Here is an 18,150-nt window from a genome sequence, read left to right on the forward strand (position 1 = left end):
GGCTGCAGGCTGTATTTACATATTTGATTGGGTGATTTTGCAGTAAGTTCGTCCTGTCAGTCTGACCAACATCACAGAACAGAACAGTCAGAGTGGAAAACATCCAAACAGCTGACATCAGTTGGAAAGTTGCTGATGCAGAACATGACAAATAGTTGTTTTTCCACTTAAATGAAAAAGACTCCTTCTAAAACAACCGATGAAATATTGCCCACGGTTCCTCCGGGACCCCCGCGAGCCTGTGCGGAGGGGAGGGGCGAGCGGGGGCTGTCAACGTCACGCGCAGCCTCCGACTGCCCGGTTACTCGGATGTGTTCCTGCAGCGCTCACGCGGACCGATGCGCGTCAGCGGTGTGACCGAGCGACCGAGCGACCGACGCGGCGGCAGGACGCACCGACGGACCGGAGGTCACCGGAGAAACTAACGGAATCCGTCCAGTAAGTCCGTGAACCGGAGTCGCTAACGTTGAGCAGCTAGTCCCGTGTCAGCTGCTCGCTCTGTTGATTCACCGCACCGACACCGCCGCGGTTCGGTCCCGGGTCGTGCTGAAGGCCGGTACATCTCACACGTGACACCGGCGGCACCGTTCAGGCTCTGCTGCGGCTGACGACCACCGACCGGACACGGACGAGCTACCGAGCAGCTAGCTAGTTAACGCAAGAACAGCTTGGTCCTGAAATTCAGCTGGGACATAAAGTTTGGTTCTGGTTCAGTCCGACAGCAGCCCGGTCCGGTCCGGCCCGGTCCGGTACTGTTCAAGTATTCAAGAACAGAATGATCCAACACAATGTCAACAGTTCAAAACAAACTATGAGCTTTAAGTTGAAGCAGCAGAACAGAATTCAATTCAATTAAAAAGCTTAAATGCCTTTATTCCCACAGTGGCTGCTAACACTGTCTGAAGTTCAACATGCAGACATATTGTTCATGTTATTTATGGAATTTGTCTCCATGTAGACGTCGTCACTTTAATTCACATTGGATTTAACTCCCCTTCTTTTGACAGTTAATGCCTCCTACCCGATAGTATGGGTCTGAATGGATCATTACTGAAAGCAATACCAGATGTTCTCTGTGCTGCCGTGAAAACATGTTGATGTGGAACTAAACTGGCATCATCACATGAACAACACAACAAAGGAGACTCTGAACTGTTGAGCAGCTGAAATCCTCTGTCAGGCAAGAATGGGACCACATTTCACTTTCTAAACTCCAGAAACTGGTCTCCTCAGTTTACCAAACGTTTACAGAGTGTTGTTAAAAGAAGAGGTGATGCAGCACAGTGGTAAACATGAACCTGTCAAAACTTTATTGCGACTTCAAAATGAACATACATTTTCTAATTACAACAAAAGTTTCAACATTTTGATATCTTGTCTTTGGTCTAGTTTCCATTAATTGTGCTCTCAATCTGTTTTCATTACATTTTACACAGTCCCACCTTATTTGGAATCAGGATTTGTATGTTACACTGAGATTGTCACTAGAATGAGAACAGTGGGTCCACCTTGATTGATCTCCCCCCCCCCCCAGATCCAAGCACCGGACCCGGTGTGAACAGCCCGTCTGAGACGGCACTGATCCGTCCACCTTCAAATCCCAACTGAAAACCACCTTTTCAGAGCTGCTTTCAACGTGTGATTTCTATTTACCTGTAAATCTACTAGAGTATTTGAGTAAAGTCGCTACAAAAATACAACGTATGATTATTATTAATAATAAACTGAACCTCTGCTGTGCTTTGCTGTCATTGACGGTCACACTCTGTTTCAGCCCTCGTTTAACACAGGAGCTGAGCAGAGGACAGGAAGTGGATGTTTCTCCATTTGACAACATTAGTTGGATAAAACTGCAATAAAAATCAACAGACTTAATCTCTTAATGGACGGTCGTTGACCTCTTGAAGCAGAGCTGAACAGGAGGATGGAGCGAGGCTTGGAGATCTGCGTTCAAATGGGATTCGTGGTTTTAACATGCGAAGTCGCGTGCACCGTCTCTCGTGTAAACTTTACAGTTCAGACATAAATACCACAAGAGGGCGCCGTTCGTACGGACCGATCTGGTGTACGCGGTGAATACGACCTCGTTTGACCACTAAGTTAATCGATTGCAGATGTCATCGTTCTCTCGGAAGGATGAAAATAAGAAGTTGATTTTACTCTAGTGGTGGATCAACAAACATGTGCAAGTTATTAAATAATTATACAGTGATTGCCACACAGCGCACTTTGAGCTCTGAATGAATGGAGGGCTGAACAGGATGCTGACCCGGTAGGACAACATGGACTGAACTCCGTCTGACTCTGATTTGACTTGATTCATCAGGACTTCACACTGTTAACAGAGTTTCTGCTGAATGTGAGACTTTGAGTGACAGCATGCTGTGTGTGAGTGCAGAGCTGACCGGTGCGCTGCTGTTCAACAGGCCCGGTGTGGGACCAGTCTGTTAAGGATGTGGCGGGTGTGCTAGCCGGAGATGAAGATGAAACCCAGCCGTAACCTGGTGGTGGGCCTCTGCTCCATGCTGGCTCTGGGCTTCCTCTACTACTCCTCGGAGAGAATCAGCCTACGAGGCTGGGGCTACAAATCACGTGAGTCTTCCTTTCATTTCATCGACCGGTGGCATCAACAGTGATAGAAGGTCCTCTGCATGGGTCACTAACACGGACCTCGACAGCCTCCGGACAGCGGTCAGGTGGAGCCTGATGCAGCGGGGCTGAAGGTGGAGCTAAATTAAGGAGGAACCATTGTCACTAGTCTTAGCTGTGATAGTTATTTTCTGAGAAACTGTATTGTTCCATCCAGTTTACTGCTGTCCTCATTCTTTGAAAGTTGACCTGCGACCACTGAAAGATTGATCCGTCCACATCCCTGATGAGCTGCTCCTGCTCTGAGGGACATGAAACTGGAACTGGGGCTTTCTGGATGACAGTTCAGATGACGCTCTGACCATTTTAAGATTGGATTGGTGGATTCATAACTAGTGTCTTGTTAATGGTTGCTTCTGATCGTTAACGTGTTGGTAGGATCTAGTTGTGCGTGTGGCTGCAGGCCGATTTCAAACTGGATCAGCGACACGTGAACTTCCAACTCGGTTTGTCGGAAACTTTGCGTTCGCTCCGTCTGTATGTGACGGACTTTCAGACGGCTGTAAATCGACGCATGTTTCAATCAGAAGTTGGTGGGATAAAATGTGGAGGATAACAAATGTGAGGTAATAATAAATACGAAATTAATTCTTAAAAAATTGGTTTAATAAAAGTATTGCTAGCGGAACCGTTTACGTCGGAGCTCATCGATACGACGCTCCGGCACCGCTTTGGAACCGTTTCTGGTTGGAATTAAATTTGGATTCCCGTCTGCAGCCTTGTAGGTTAACACAGTCTGTCAGTCTATGAAACTCTGTTTCTTTATGTAAATCAATTCACCTGCACAAAGAGAAATCATGAAAATGATCCATTTTGACATGACTTGTAGAGAACTGTTATCTCAGCACACATTTTCTGCAGAGGTCAAAGCTAATTATGGACAATTTCCCTTTCTAAGAATCAATGAGCACAATAAATCAACTTCAGTAGTTTTAGTGATTCAAACAGGAGATGGTTCCTGATGCAGGAGATGGTTCCTGATGCAGGAGATGGTTCCTGATACAGGAGATCGTTCCTGATACAGGAGACGGTTCCTGATACAGGAGACGGTTCCCGATACAGGAGATCGTTCCTGATACAGGAGACCGTTCCTGATACAGGAGACGGTTCCCGATACAGGAGACGGTTCCCGATACAGGAGACGGTTCCCGATACAGGAGACGGTTCCAGATACAGGAGACGGTTCCTGATACAGGAGACGGTTCCTGATACAGGAGATCATTCCTGATACAGGAGACGGTTCCCGATACAGGAGACGGTTACCGACACAGGAGACGGTTCCCGATACAGGAGACGGTTCCCGATACAGGAGACGGTTCCAGATACAGGAGATGGTTACCGATACAGGAGACGGTTACCGATACAGGAGACGGTTACCGATACAGGAGACGGTTACCGATACAGGAGATGGTTCCAGATACAGGAGATGGTTCCAGATACAGGAGGCGATTCCCGATACAGGAGGCGATTCCCGATACAGGAGATGGTTCCAGATACAGGAGACGGTTCCCGATACAGGAGACGGTTACCGATACAGGAGACGGTTACCGATACAGGAGACGGTTCCAGATACAGGAGACGGTTACCGATACAGGAGACGGTTACCGATACAGGAGATGGTTCCAGATACAGGAGGTGATTCCCGATACAGGAGATGGTTCCAGATACAGGAGATGGTTCCAGATACAGGAGGCGATTCCCGATACAGGAGACGGTTCCCGATACAGGAGACGGTTACCGATACAGGAGACGGTTCCAGATACAGGAGACGGTTACCGATACAGGAGACGGTTCCAGATACAGGAGATGGTTCCAGATACAGGAGGTGATTCCCGATACAGGAGATGGTTCCAGATACAGGAGATGGTTCCAGATACAGGAGGTGATTCCCAATACAGGAGATGGTTCCTGATACAGGAGACGGTTCCTGATACAGGAGATCGTTCCTGCCCACTGCAATAAGATTTTACAATAACTCACCTTTGCCCAAATCATTCTAACAACAATAACACAATTGCACTGTTGTTTGTTTGTTTGTTTATAAATCTTTGCACTATTGTTTAGTTAGTTTCATTTAATATTATTCTATTTTTATTGTATATATTGTGGATTTTTATATTTAATATTTTTCTCTGTTATCTGTATTGCTTTACCCTGCATCTATAAATGCTGCTCTACTTCCTGGTAATGAACATAGACATTTTCATGTTTCTAGTGTATGACAAGCAAGGTTTCCTTCTGAAGCTGGATGTGAGTCTGTGAGTATTCATTTCACTTTTCCTGCTCCAAGTCTACTAATCTGTTCGCTGCTTTAGAAGCTTGTTTTCAGGAACAGTATCAGTGATGGTATAAACTTGACAGACCAACACTGTTGAATTGTTCCTATCATTTTCATTTGTTCTATATATAGTGAAGGAAATAATTATTTCATCTCTTGCCGATTTTGTAAGTTTGCCCACTGACAAAGAAATGAACAGTCTATAATTGTAATGGAGGTTTATTTTAACAGTGAGACAGAATATCAAAAACTAAATCCAGAAAATCACATCATATAAAAGTTATAAATTGATTTGCATTTGATTGTGTGAAATAAGTATTTGATCCCGTAGCAGAACATGACTCAGTACTTGGTGCAGAAAGCGTTGTTGGCGAGGTCAGAGGTCAGATGTTTCTGGTAGTTGGTCTCCAGGTTTGAACATCTCAGGAGGGATGTTGTTCACTCCTCTTTGCAGATCCTCCAAATCCTTCAGGTTTCCAGGCTGTTGCTTGGCAACAGGAAGCTTCAGCTCCCTCCACAGATGTTCTCTGGGATGAAGGTCCGGAGACCGGCTCGACCTCTCCGTGACCTTCATGTGCTTCTTCTTGAGCCGCTCCTTTGTTGCCTCGTCGTATGTTTTGGGTCATTGTGGTGCTGAAGACCGTCCACGACCCATCTTCAGTGTCCCGGCTGAGGGAAGGAGGTCGTCCCCAAGATGTCCCGGTACGCGGCCCCGTCCGTCCTCCCCTCGATGCGGTGAAGTCGTCCTGTCCCCTCAGCAGAGAGACACCCCCAAAGCAGAATGTCTCCAGCTCCATGTTGGACGGTGGGACGGTGTTCTTGGGTTCTCGTCAGCGTTTCTCTTCCTCCAAACACGGCGAGTCCAGTTGATGTCAAAGAGCTGGATGTTGGTCTCCTCTGACCACGTCACCTCCTCCAAGCCTTCTCTGAATCCTTCAGGTGTTCGTTGGTAAACTTCAGACGGGTCTGTCCATGTGTCTTCTTCAGCCGGGGGACCTCGCAGCGCTGCAGGATCTTAATCCATGATGGCGTCGTGTGTTACCGATGGTTTCCATGGTGACTGTGGTCCCAGCTGTCTGGAGACCATGAACAAGTTCCTTGTGTAGTTCTGGTCTGATCCCTCACCTTCCTCATGATCATCGATACCTCACCAGGCCAGATCTCCGTGGAGCCCCAGACCGAGGAGGTCCAGACCGAGGACATCCAGACCGAGGACATCCATGCTCAAATAGTGTTTCTTCCATTTCTCAATAAAGGTAATGAGTTGAGATTCAGAGTACTTTCTTAAAGCGAGAGGACGAATCTAACCGGTCTGTGGGAGACAGAATTCTTGCTGGTTGGTAGGAGATCAAATACTTATTTCACACAATCAAATGAAAATCAAGTTATAACTTTTATATGATGTGATTTTCCGGAATTTTTTTTTGATATTCTGTCTCACTGTTAAAATAAACCTCCATTACAATTATAGAGCGTTCATTTCTTTGTCAGTGGGCAAACTTACAAAATCGGCAAGAGATTAAATAATTATTTCCTTCACTGTACACTGAAAATGTAATATGTTTGTACATATCGAATCCTTATTTGACTTCATTCCTCCACGCGTGCAGGCCGCTGGAGCTGATGTACAAGTACGGCAACATGAGTGAGGGGGCCTGCAAGCCGGGTTTTGCAGCTGCGAAGATGACAGCCATTTATCCAAAGTAAGAATACGTACCATATTCGTCTACACGTTTGAAGCAGCCTGTAGCGTTTTAGATATGAAAGATAACCTCGTCAAAAAACATCTATAAGGGCGGCACGGTGGTGCAGTGGTTAGCACTGTCACCTCACAGCAAAAAAGGTTCTGGGTTCGAATCCGGTCCTGGGCCTTTCTGTGCGGAGTTTGCATGTTCTCCCTGTGCTTGCGTGGGTTCTCTCCGGGTTCTCCGGCTTCCTCCCATCATCCAAAAACATGCACCTAGGTCAGGTTACCTGGCGCCGCGCTAGTGGCAGCCTGCTGCAGCATCGCCCCCCTGCTGTAGTGAAGAAATTTCCCCTCAGGGATTAATAAAGTGTATAAAATCAAAAATCAAATCAAAAAATCAAAATATGGATGGACCTTGTTGTAACCTGTTGATTATACAACAACTCTAAATTTAAACATTCTTCTGCATCATTTTGAGGATTTTTTATCAGAGAAAAAACAATAGGAGATCATTGATGGGATTTTAGTAACACGTCACTGAATAAGACCAAAGTTCTTGAATATTTTTGTGTTGTAGTTTTTTCGAGTGTGTAACTTTGTAGACGGCCCCTGCACCTTTTCGCTGACTGTACAGAGACCTGTGTTATCTGTTCAGCTCCGAGGACGACTCGCTTTCATGAAAATTAAGTTGTAGACACAGACTGTATCTAAAAGTGTTCGTAGCTTCCAGGTCTGAACAATGAGTCCGATGCAGAAGTGCCTTAAGCTGCAATACCACTGAGTGCCACTAGAGGTCAACTCCAAAAAGTCTCCGGCTCCATAGACTCCCATTCAACTTCTCATAAAATGCTCAGTCAATGACATGTCTCCACAAATTTTCTGTATGTCATTCGCTGAATTCAGGCTGAAGAAAAGAACATTTAAAAACAATTAAGAACATTGATTGAAACATTAAAAAACAGTCATTAAAACATTAAACAAGCTAAAAATAGAATAATAGTTGCAGTGCAGTTTAAGAAATAAAACACAGTAATAAAATGCAGAAATGCAGGAAATTGATCAACATCCTTGAGTCTGGTTCAATTGAAGGCAGCAAACAGAAAAGTCTTCAATCTTGATTTGAAGCAGCTGAGAGTCTCAGCAGACCTGCAGCTTTCTGGGAGTTTGTTCCAGATATGTGGAGCAGAAAAACTGAACGCTGCTTCTCCATGTTTAGTTGTGACTCTGGGGACAGAAAGGAGACCCGTCCCAGACGATCTGAGGGGTCGGGATGGTTCAGAAGGTCGCAGCAGATCACAAATGTATTTTGACCCTAAACCATTCAGTGCTTTATAAACCAACAGCAGGATTTTAAAGTGGATTCATGTTGGACAGGAAGCCGGTGTAAAGACCTCAGAACTGGACTGATGTGGTCCACTTTCTTGGTCTCAGTGAGGACTCGAGCTGCAGCGCTCTGACTGACTTTTTACAGAGACCCTTAAACACACCGTTACAGTAGTCCAGTCTACTGAAGATGAATGCACGGACACGTTTTTCCAAATCCTGTTGGGACATAAATCCTCTAATCCTCGATATGTTCTTCAGGTGATAGTAGGCTGATTTTGTAATTGTCTTCATATGTGTGTTCAGATTGAGGTCTGAATCCATAACTACATCCAGATTTCTGGCTCGGTTTGTGGTTTTTAACATCAGAGATTGAAGCTGAGCGCTGACTTTCAATCGTTCATCTTTGGCCCCAAAAACAATGACTTCTGTTTTATCTTTGTTTAATTGAAGAAACTTCTGGCACATCCAATTGTTGATTAGTTCAATGCATTGACAACCCTTGTATGGGATTATAGTCCCCTGGTGATATAGTTATGTAGATTTGTGTGTCGTCTGCATAATTATGATAACAAACTTTGTTGTTTTCCATAATCTGAGGTAGTGGAAGCATGTAGATGTTGAACAGAAGAGGCCCCAGAATTGAACCTTGGGGAACACCACATGTCCTTTTAGTCCGCTCTGATGTGTGATTAGCTGCAGACACAAAGTCTTCTCGGTCCTTCAAGTAGGATTCAAACGAGTTTAGTGCCAGAGAGTCCCACCCAGATTTTTAGTCTGTCTAGTAGTGTGTCGTGGTCGATGGTCGACCGTGTCGAATGCAGCACTGAGATCCAGTAATACTCAGACTGAAATTTTGTCACTGTCTGTGTTTAAGTGGATGTCGTTGAAAACCTCAACAAGAGCAGCTTCAGTCCTGTGGTGCTGTTGAAAGCCTGACTGGAAGACATCAAAACACTTATTTACAGCCAAGAAGTTGTTCAGCTGTTGAAAAAAAATGCTTTTTCAATTATTTTGTTTAAAAATGGGAGGTTTGATATTGGCCTGTAATTTTTCATTGTTGCGCAGTCTAAATGTTTCTTTAGAAGTGGTTTAATAACTGCAGTTTTTCGGGCCTGTGGGAAGACACCTGAGAAGGGATGAGTTTACAGTTTGTAAAAGATCATCAGTCATGCAGTTTGAAATATTTTTGAAAAGGTGTGTTGGTAGAATATCCAAGCAGCAGGAGGAGGGCTTCAGATGTTGGATAATGTCTTCCAGACTTCCACGGTTGATTGAATGAAATTGTGTCATAATATTTGAATGGATATTATTTGAAGACGGGGACAACACGTATCCTGTGGTTGGTGTGGAGGCACTTACTGCTTGTCTAATTTTCTGGATTTTGTCAGTAAAAAAGGAGGCAAATTGATTGCATGCCCAGGTGGAGTGGAGCCCAGCAGCTACTGACTGGAGGTTTGTTAGCCTGTCGATGGTAGCAAATAAGGCGCGTGTATTGTTATTGTTTCTGGTTATGATGTCAGAGAAGAAGGACTGCCTTGTATTTCTCAGTTCCAGATTATAACTGCGAAGTCTTTCTTTATAGATGTCACAGTGAACCTGGAGATTTTTTTCCACCTGCGTTCAGCTTTTCAACTCTCTTTTCTCTATTCTGACCAGCTTGGCATTTCTCCAACGAGATCTTTGCTCACCAGAGACAACCTTCACTTCAGTCAACGCCATCAACATGTTTAACTTTAGAGCTGAAGCTATCTACTAGCTCATTGACTGAGATGCCAGAGAGGGCTGGTGTGGAGGAGAACCTCTGAGTAAATAGTTCACTGGTGTTTTCAGAGATGTAACGCTTCGTCACCACCTCGGTTTGGACATTTGTGTCTCAAGAGATTGAACTCAAAGAAAACACAGGAATGATCAGAGAGGCAACCTTGGAGATGTTTAGACCTTTGGTGATGATGAGGTCCAGGTTGTGTCCTCTGTTGTGTGTGTGTGTGGGGGGGGGGGGGGGGTCCTGTCACATGCTAAGTGAGATCATAGTTATCAAGGACAGCACATAGTTCTATAGACCTTCTGTCCTGGAGATTATCAACATGGATATTAAAATCACCAACAATAACAACACAGTCAGAATCAATACAGATTATAGACCAGTTCAGTAAACTGATCAAAGAAGGTTACACAGTATTCAGGAGGTTTGTAAAAGTTTAGGAATAAAGCTTGAGAGGAATTCAGAGCTACATATTCAAAAGAAGTAAAATGACCAAAGGACATCTGCTTGCATTGTATAAAATAGCAACTCCACCTCCTTTCTTATGAGCTCTTGTTTCACTCATGAAACTGAAGTTGTGAGGTGTGAAGATCAGCTGCACTGTTATCTCGGTCCAAACAAGTTTCAGTTAAAAACAAAAAGTCAAGTTTGTGCCGAACAACAAAAAAATTGATTATAATGTTTTTTCCTGACAGAGATCTGACATTTAATAAAGCTAAGTTTAATGTGTTTAAAGCTTTATTTGCCCACTTTATTAGGACAGACTGTGGCTGACGAGGAACATTGACAATTTTGAGATTACTGAAACAGGGACCAGATGGTCTATGATTGTTACGACCATACCACCGGCTGTTTAATATCTCCGGTATGTTGGAAGAGTGGCATGGGGTCGGTTTCAGTTCTATTGTAAGCTCGAGTGGTGATGAATAAAGAATAAACCTTAGATGTGTTTTTTGGGGGGGCGTGTCTGTTTGATTGACAGGCCTGTGGTGCAGTCAGGTTACAGCTATCGGTGGGCGGGATGTAGTAGCGTCAGGTTTCCAATCAGATCGGTCAGATCCACCGCTGGCTCCTCCCCCAGCTCGTCCAAATATGGTCACTTCCTGCTCCAAATCATTCGGGACTAACATGATGGCGCATGACAAATTCCAAACTCTGGACTTCATGACGGCCGTTCACAAACCAACGTGTGACGTCACTGCTGCTTTCCGCTTGGTCAAGACCCAGTTTTGGGTTGCCAGGCCGTTTTGACTGGGTCGTCAATGTGTGTGAAAAAAAAAAAAAGCAGAGGGGAAAAAAACCACACTTTTATATTGAAGTGCGAAACTTCTGCTGCTGCTGTATTATTTTGAAGGACGTACATTTCCCATCACAGCGCATGTGCAGTAGCTGTTTACTGTCAGCATTGTCGCGCCAAAACTAACGTCATTTGAAAAGCACACGTGTCCTTTGAATTCATCAGAATTTCAGTCCTATTTCCAATTTTGTTTTTGATTTTTAGAATATTTTTAGATTTGATGTGTGTTATTGCATTTTTATTTGGGTGAAAACATTTGGGTGGATCCAAAAACCTTTAAACTTTGGGTCGAAACTTAATGACGAAGGAAAAATGTGGAAGCGGCAGCAGTTCCTGGACATGTTTTTAACGATGATGCGTTATCGATGTTGAGCAGGTTTAAAGTCTCTGAACATTGCTTTGGACAGTGATGGAAGTGAAGGGAGATGGACACACTGACCAAAGAAGCACTCTGAACGTGGTGCCACTTCTGTGCTAGCGTTGCCCCAGTGAACCAGCTAATTCACTTCCTGTACATCTAAATACCCACACAGTCCTTTTTTATAGAAAGCTTTCTGAGCTCAGTGTAATGTGATGGAGGAAAGATCCCATATCTGCCTCTGCATTATTAAAGCGGTGGATGGTTTTAGTACTGTGTAAAACGAGTCTGAGGATGCAGTGGTCTGAATGAGCCTTTGAGCCGTGGACATCTATTTTTGATTTTTGTCCCAGTGCGTGAGAAAACCTCCGACCAGTTCACTCCTGCACTTACTCTCAGAGCATCGGAGACACGCAACGCTGCGAGCCACCGGGGCCTTCAGACAGCTGCTTAATGAAGTGTGCTCAGAGTCCAGATTGTAACTTGTTAAAATAACACTGGAGGAATTTACTCCATGAAGAAGCTGTGGTGGAACGCCCCGGGTCGTTCCTGACCCGTTCAGTCTGTTGTCTTTGCTCAGGTTTCCCTGCAGCCAACAGCAGGTGATGAAATATCTGTATCCTGTGTGCTCATCGCTGCTTCTGTGACTATCGCAGCCAGAAGAACGTTGCACAGTAAATTGTTTTATTATAGAATAAAACTGTTAAAAATCTATTAACCTGTTTCATTTAGATTGAAAAACAATAATTTTTTAACACATTTGTTGAATTTTATTTCAACATTTGGAGTGATGCTAGCAGCATAAATCTACTTTTAAAATTACCATTCAAAACATTTGAATATTAGTAATTGAGGATCTTTTCTCACCATGTTTTCAACAGTTCTTCCAAAAAGGGTTCTTTGAAGAAAAGGGTCCTTAATAGAACCCGTACTCTTAAAATGAACTCTAGAATAATCCTTTCTTCAAAAAGGGCTCTTCAGAAGCACATGGTCGTGGTTAGAACCTGCTGGGGAAAAAAATCATAAACTTAATCAAAACCATCCTAAATGGAGCATTCTGCCTCCTCCGCCAGCCGCCGTCCAGCTGTAACAGTAACCTGGTGGTTATGTTGAACAGGTTGGTTGGCCAACACGTAAAACAATAACACCAGAACAGTAGAGCACTGTGGGTACACAAACAGAGCTACGTGTGTCTACTCATAACATTACAAAAACAGCTTTATCTCCATCATCGGGGCCTCCATGAGGGCTGAGGTCCTGAAGGAACACGCCTCTCCTCTCTGATCTCTGTGGATGGAAACCACCTGCTGGGCCTGGCTGCTCTTTTTTTTATTGAACTGTAGGTGTTCTGCGAGGAGGAGGATGTTTCAGATGAGAGCTCGTATTGAGGCGGACAGATCGGGCGAAGGACTTGGATTGCAGATGTCGTCTTTATTTAGCATCTTGAACCACAGTATAATTTTAACATCTGGCGTGAAAAGTGAGTGTTGATATCTTAGAGATGTAAAACTTGAAGCCTTTTAGTTTCACTCAAGACCGGCTGTTTCTGGTGTTGACATTGTTATTAAAACTTCTTATAGCAGCGATCTGTTTTATTTTGTGGAAAATTGGTCTCAGTGGACCAGTTCTAAATAGAATTACTCATCCTTCTGATGACAAGGGAACAAAACACACCGTCGGCCTCGTCACCACTCTGCTTCTCCAATATTTTTTGCCGCGTACAGTCGTAGTGGTCTATCCTCTGTCAGACGGGGTGACATACAGGGAGACGTTATGTTTCGGGGTTGTCCATCCGTCTCCGCCCCGTTTCAATGCTCAAACTTGGCAAAAATATTCCCTCGATATCTTCGACAACCATTAATCCATCAGTATCAGTTAAATGTGTTTTGGAATGAGATGAAGCTTCTGGACGACTCTTTATCTGTTGTTGGTAAGATATCCATTTCAAAACAGTTTGCTTTTCTCATATAGCAACCATGACAATCTCTAATTGACCTTTTCTAAAACACTATTCACCTCTCAACATGTGTTGTCCTGTAGGGATGCGGCGCAAAAATGTCGAGTAGTAGTTTTGCCATCCCAATCGTCTTGCTCGTATCGCACTGATGCATACACTGATGAACACCATCTCTTCATTCTCACTTGTAACATGTTTTCTTTTATATCGACAGGTTCACCAAACTGGCCCCGATGTTCCTTGATCCAAACTACAAACGATTCTCCAGAATTAACGATTATTTGCCTCCGTTTGGAGTAAAATTACAAGGTATGACTGCATTTCTCTCCAGTTAGGACTAGATTTTTCTGACCTCCAGCTCAGTAGGCTACAAACAAACTGTTTAGCCTGTACATGTTGTGAATGTCTGCATTTGAACGTGGGGTAAAGAGCCTGTGAATCATGGTGTCCTCCTGGCTGTAATCCACTGCCTTCCTGAACACCACATGATTTAATGTGTTTGTCATTGTAGTCTTAACAAGGTGAATCATAATAACCAGTTATAACTCTTCACAGCATTCCTAATTTTTCACTGTTGTTCACATGAAAAGTGACCGAGATGGTTGGATGGTTGGGTGAAGACAGAGTTTTCCACCACTATCCCGACCACAGGCTGTATTTATAGGTGCACTCTGAAAAATGGTTCCGATGCAGAAGTGTCTTAAACTGCAATACCAACGAGTGCCACTAGAGGTCAGCTCCAAAAAGCCTCCGGCTCCATAGACTCCCATTCAACTTCTCTCATCAAATCCAAAGTGAATAAAATGTGTCCATCAGTTATCTCGGTGTTGTTAGCTAAAGTCACTCCTTCTTATTAGTTTTCTGGAGGTTCATCTGATATCATCTGACAGACATGAGGTTTACATCTATTTTCTCATCTCACTTTCAAAATGAAAGCAAATACATTTATTGTAAAAAGTGGAACTATTACTTCAACTGAACCTCTTGACTCTGTGGATGCTTCATGTTTTCATTTCCAGCAACATGGTTCAGTGTTTGGGGTAACTGGCTGTTTGAGAGAGTCAGCTGGGCTGCCACATTTACCAAAAATTACGTGTATATCGGCACACAATTAACTGGTCTGAAGTGTGTCCGCTGACTCTCTTGCGTGGTGACTTCAACAAACAGCAATATCTTTGTTAGTTACTTCACCATCTACGGTGTCGAACCCAAAATACTTTGCCGTCCTTCTTAACGTTGGTCTCAGTCTGGATGTTGTTCTCCTCCAAGTTGATCGTCTCTGGTCCTGTCATCTGGCCAGGAGGGAGGCTGCTGAATGACTTCGATGGGCTTCAATGTCTGTTATGACACTTTCGGTGTCATCGCAGGAGCTCTGAGGGAGGCAGGTTGGAAGAAGGGATGATGTAGAACCTCCTGGAGTTTGATGCGCAGGTCAGCGTCCAGGTCCAGATCGCCGTGGTGTCCTGTCCTCGTCACAATCAGCTGCTTCAGGTCATCAAGACACCTGAAGTATCTGGTTTCTGTTTCTACCGGTTTGAAAACTGTCTCATACAAATAATCTTCTGGAGAGCGCTGTTGACCGTTGTCTTCATAGTGGAAGTCAAATTACATCCACTAAAAGTGCTCTTTTTTTCCAATGACAGGCTCAGATTGTTATTCTAAGTGACTGAAAACATTATGGAAATAATTTCTATAGAGATTGGCCTTTTTTGTTTCACCAGAAACAGTTGCAATAATATCGCTCCATTCAAAACCACCACCGGTGTTCTATGAGGTAAAATTACAGTTTTTTTTCAATGGAGTCAAGTGGCTTTGAGCAGAGCAATACAACAGCTGTTTCTGATTAAACAAAAAGGTCTAACTGTAGGAATCATTTCCCTAATGTTGTCAGACACTTATAATTACACTCTTAACCTGCCAGTGGCAAAACAAGCACTTTTAACATTGGACTACTGACGGGCGCTGGTTAGGTTACTTGTAAAGTTCACCATGTACAGTGGTACGAGTTACCTGAAATGTCAGCTGTTATTGCCTTTTCTACTAAGCTGTTGCCTATAGCGGTATCTGTGTCTTACCATCTGAAAAAAGACCCATAAGTCCGTCTTGCCAGCCTGCTTTCACCACTTTGTAGGAGACGTGACTCCCTCCATCTGTTCTCCACCGACAGACCAACAACCCAACGTACAGCGCGAGCTCGCCAGTTTTTCTTTTCCATCTCGCCCTCTTCCGACCTTCCCTGCCCACTGATTTCCAATCCGGCTGTGCGTAGCGGCCAATGTAAATTCTCCAGCTCTGAGATGGGCTTCTTTTAATGAAAATTAAGTTGTAACTCGAGGTACATTCCTGCAGTCGAAAAAAAACTAACGTTGTTTGGGTTTTAACAATGTTTAGTTATTGACATACTGAACTCGAATGTGCCAACATCTCTCTAACTTTACCGTAAGACTTTACTTTTATCATAATTACAAGATCCAGATTTCATTATTACAAGAAAATATCTCAGAATTTTGAGAAAAGATCCGGATTTCGTAATTATGAGATAGTAAGTCATAATTATTTTTTTCTTATATGAATGCAATTTCCATAGTTACCACATTTGCTGCATACTTATCAAGGGCTTCCCACAAAGAAGTCAATCATTTCTTGGTCACATAAATTGGACTGATTAAATATCAAAATCAAGTTCGGTCAGAAGCCCGCCATTTCATTTTCTATTTTTGACTTTAAGGTACAAAATAACCAGTTTTTGTTTTGTTTTTGTTCAGTTGCCAGTTGAATGTGGAAACAAATCTAAATAATACACAAATTAAGAAGGCGGGATTCTAAAATTGTGACATAACCTCTTTAACAGTTGATTCTCACCGTGCAAAGAATCTGTTTAATTTGATTTATTTTAACAACACTCGACAGAGAGGGCGAGTGTATCACTGAATACATCCCTCACTTGAAGGAACTTGTGCAGTGTGTATGGGCTCCTAACTTGTTTGACTACTGATCTTAAATATGTTAAATATTTTGACTTGAAGAGGTGTCAGTCCTCTCACAGACTGGCTCATAAATGTATCATAGGTTGTCCCGTTGTGTTGGAAATGATGTCATCATTACTGGAATTTTTCCATGTTAATATCACTTATTTTCTTTTTCTGCCTCTTTCTTTCTCTTATGTCTGAAGACAAGATCATAGATATTCTTCTGTCAGCGACAGAGACGTATGGCCTCGGGGAAGAACTCGACAGGTAGCTGACTTCTAATTGCCTCGTCATACTCTAAACCACACAGAGCATCTCTTCTTCCATTTTCTTTTAATTCTGTATTTGAAGCTTTAATTAGCTGAATGGGTCACGAGATCGTACCTGAGGGTTTTTCCAGCTTCTTTATTTGTAATCCGTCAATTAGTCATCAGACTTTTAAGCAACCACAAACGTAAAACCAAAAAAAAATGTATTACCTTTATCTTTTTAACATATTTTTTTTGAAAAATAAAGGACTTTCCAAGAAAATGTTTAATGAAAACATATGGAAATGCTGGAAACATAACTCTGGACGAGGCAACCAGCTGATGGCTTTGAAAGACATGTTTAAAAAAACAAACGTCAAAATTACACAATTTATCATCGCAGAAACTGGATACAAATTATTGTAGAGTTTTCCAATTCCCAATGGTCCTTGAACTAATCATGTAAACTGAACTCGTTCTTCAGGGAAAATAAATAAATCTAACCATAAAATACTGATATTTCATCAAAATCACTTTATACATTTTGTGTACAATGTGTATGTTCAAAAACGGTGGGATGTATAGAAATTGCCTTGATGTGAGAATGTGCGGTTGCGCATAATCTTATCTAGTTCTGTAACTTGGCGATTTCAAAGTACTGAAACTTGCCAAATTCTAGAAATATAGTTTTTACCTCAGTTTTTAGGACTCTATGAAAAACCATAATTATGTCCAGTTAAGACCGAAAATCGATGCAGGCATTCTCTATATCACCATATCGTTCCCCTCCGGCTCATTTCAACAGATTAAATTGCTCAATCGTTGTGCCAGCTACAAGTTTACGGGGAAAACTGCAGTTTTCTCCGTTTACCTGACGTGGAGATGTTAAAGAGCGTCAAATCCAGATCCTTTATACACATTTAACTTCTCTTCATAAGACTTGTTATATAGATCTATTTTGTAATTAAAATTTAAACCAGCAGTGTAATTTGTGCTACTGATCAATTACTACTCCATAATCTTGAGCAAATAAGTGGAAGAAAAAAATCAGAATCTCAAATGTAATTCCGCTCAATATTTTTGATGAGGGAAAAGATTTGATGCCGAGCAGCTGAACTATGGCTGTCGGGTTTCCAACATTAAAACACAAAGTTTCTTGCTTACAAAAACACAAAGCTCCTCATGAGGCAGTTTGTAAATATAATTCACTGACAATTTTTTGCATACATGTTCTTATTTTTTTTTCACTTATTATTAGTATTACTGTTTTTTAATTGACTTATCTTTATTCAATTTTAAGTGCTCTGTTCCGCTGCTCTGTAATTGTGCTCATAATCTGTAACAACAATCTAATCTAGAAGCTAAACGAGATCTATTTATCTAATAATTTGTTCTATGCTGATAATAAAAGAAGAGAAGACATTTTCCTTCAAGCAAACTTGGGTTAAATGGCTCGAATGTTGTAAAAGAGGAGTAGCGGCGTCACATCTCAGTGCATTTTGTCTGTTACAGTAAGAGCTGTAAGACGTGCATCATTGTTGGGAACGGAGGAATCCTGGCAAACAAGTCTCTGGGACAAAAGATCGATGAGTTCGACGTGGTCATCAGGTACGTCTGGA

At 42.7% G+C, this 18,150-nt stretch overlaps 1 protein-coding gene across 1 annotated transcript in view; it reads left to right on the top strand.

Annotated features, from left to right (window-relative positions):
• Nucleotides 1-269: 269 nt before the first annotated feature.
• Nucleotides 270-18,150, top strand: part of LOC138199087 (CMP-N-acetylneuraminate-beta-1,4-galactoside alpha-2,3-sialyltransferase-like) — a 33,139-nt gene continuing 15,258 nt past the window's right edge. Inside the window, exons 1-7 of the mRNA XM_069151019.1 lie at nucleotides 270-438; nucleotides 2,427-2,592; nucleotides 4,865-4,907; nucleotides 6,538-6,630; nucleotides 13,529-13,623; nucleotides 16,487-16,550; nucleotides 18,044-18,139. Of these exons, the coding sequence (XP_069007120.1) occupies nucleotides 2,478-2,592; nucleotides 4,865-4,907; nucleotides 6,538-6,630; nucleotides 13,529-13,623; nucleotides 16,487-16,550; nucleotides 18,044-18,139 (506 nt within the window). The 5' untranslated portion in view covers nucleotides 270-438; nucleotides 2,427-2,477. The remainder of the gene's footprint in view (nucleotides 439-2,426; nucleotides 2,593-4,864; nucleotides 4,908-6,537; nucleotides 6,631-13,528; nucleotides 13,624-16,486; nucleotides 16,551-18,043; nucleotides 18,140-18,150) is intronic.

The sequence above is a fragment of the Embiotoca jacksoni genome, unplaced genomic scaffold, assembly GCF_022577435.1.
Source record: "Embiotoca jacksoni isolate LCO1_2020_lvr unplaced genomic scaffold, fEmbJac1.0.p SCAF_16, whole genome shotgun sequence".
In the NCBI taxonomy this organism is placed as follows: domain Eukaryota; kingdom Metazoa; phylum Chordata; class Actinopteri; family Embiotocidae; genus Embiotoca; species Embiotoca jacksoni.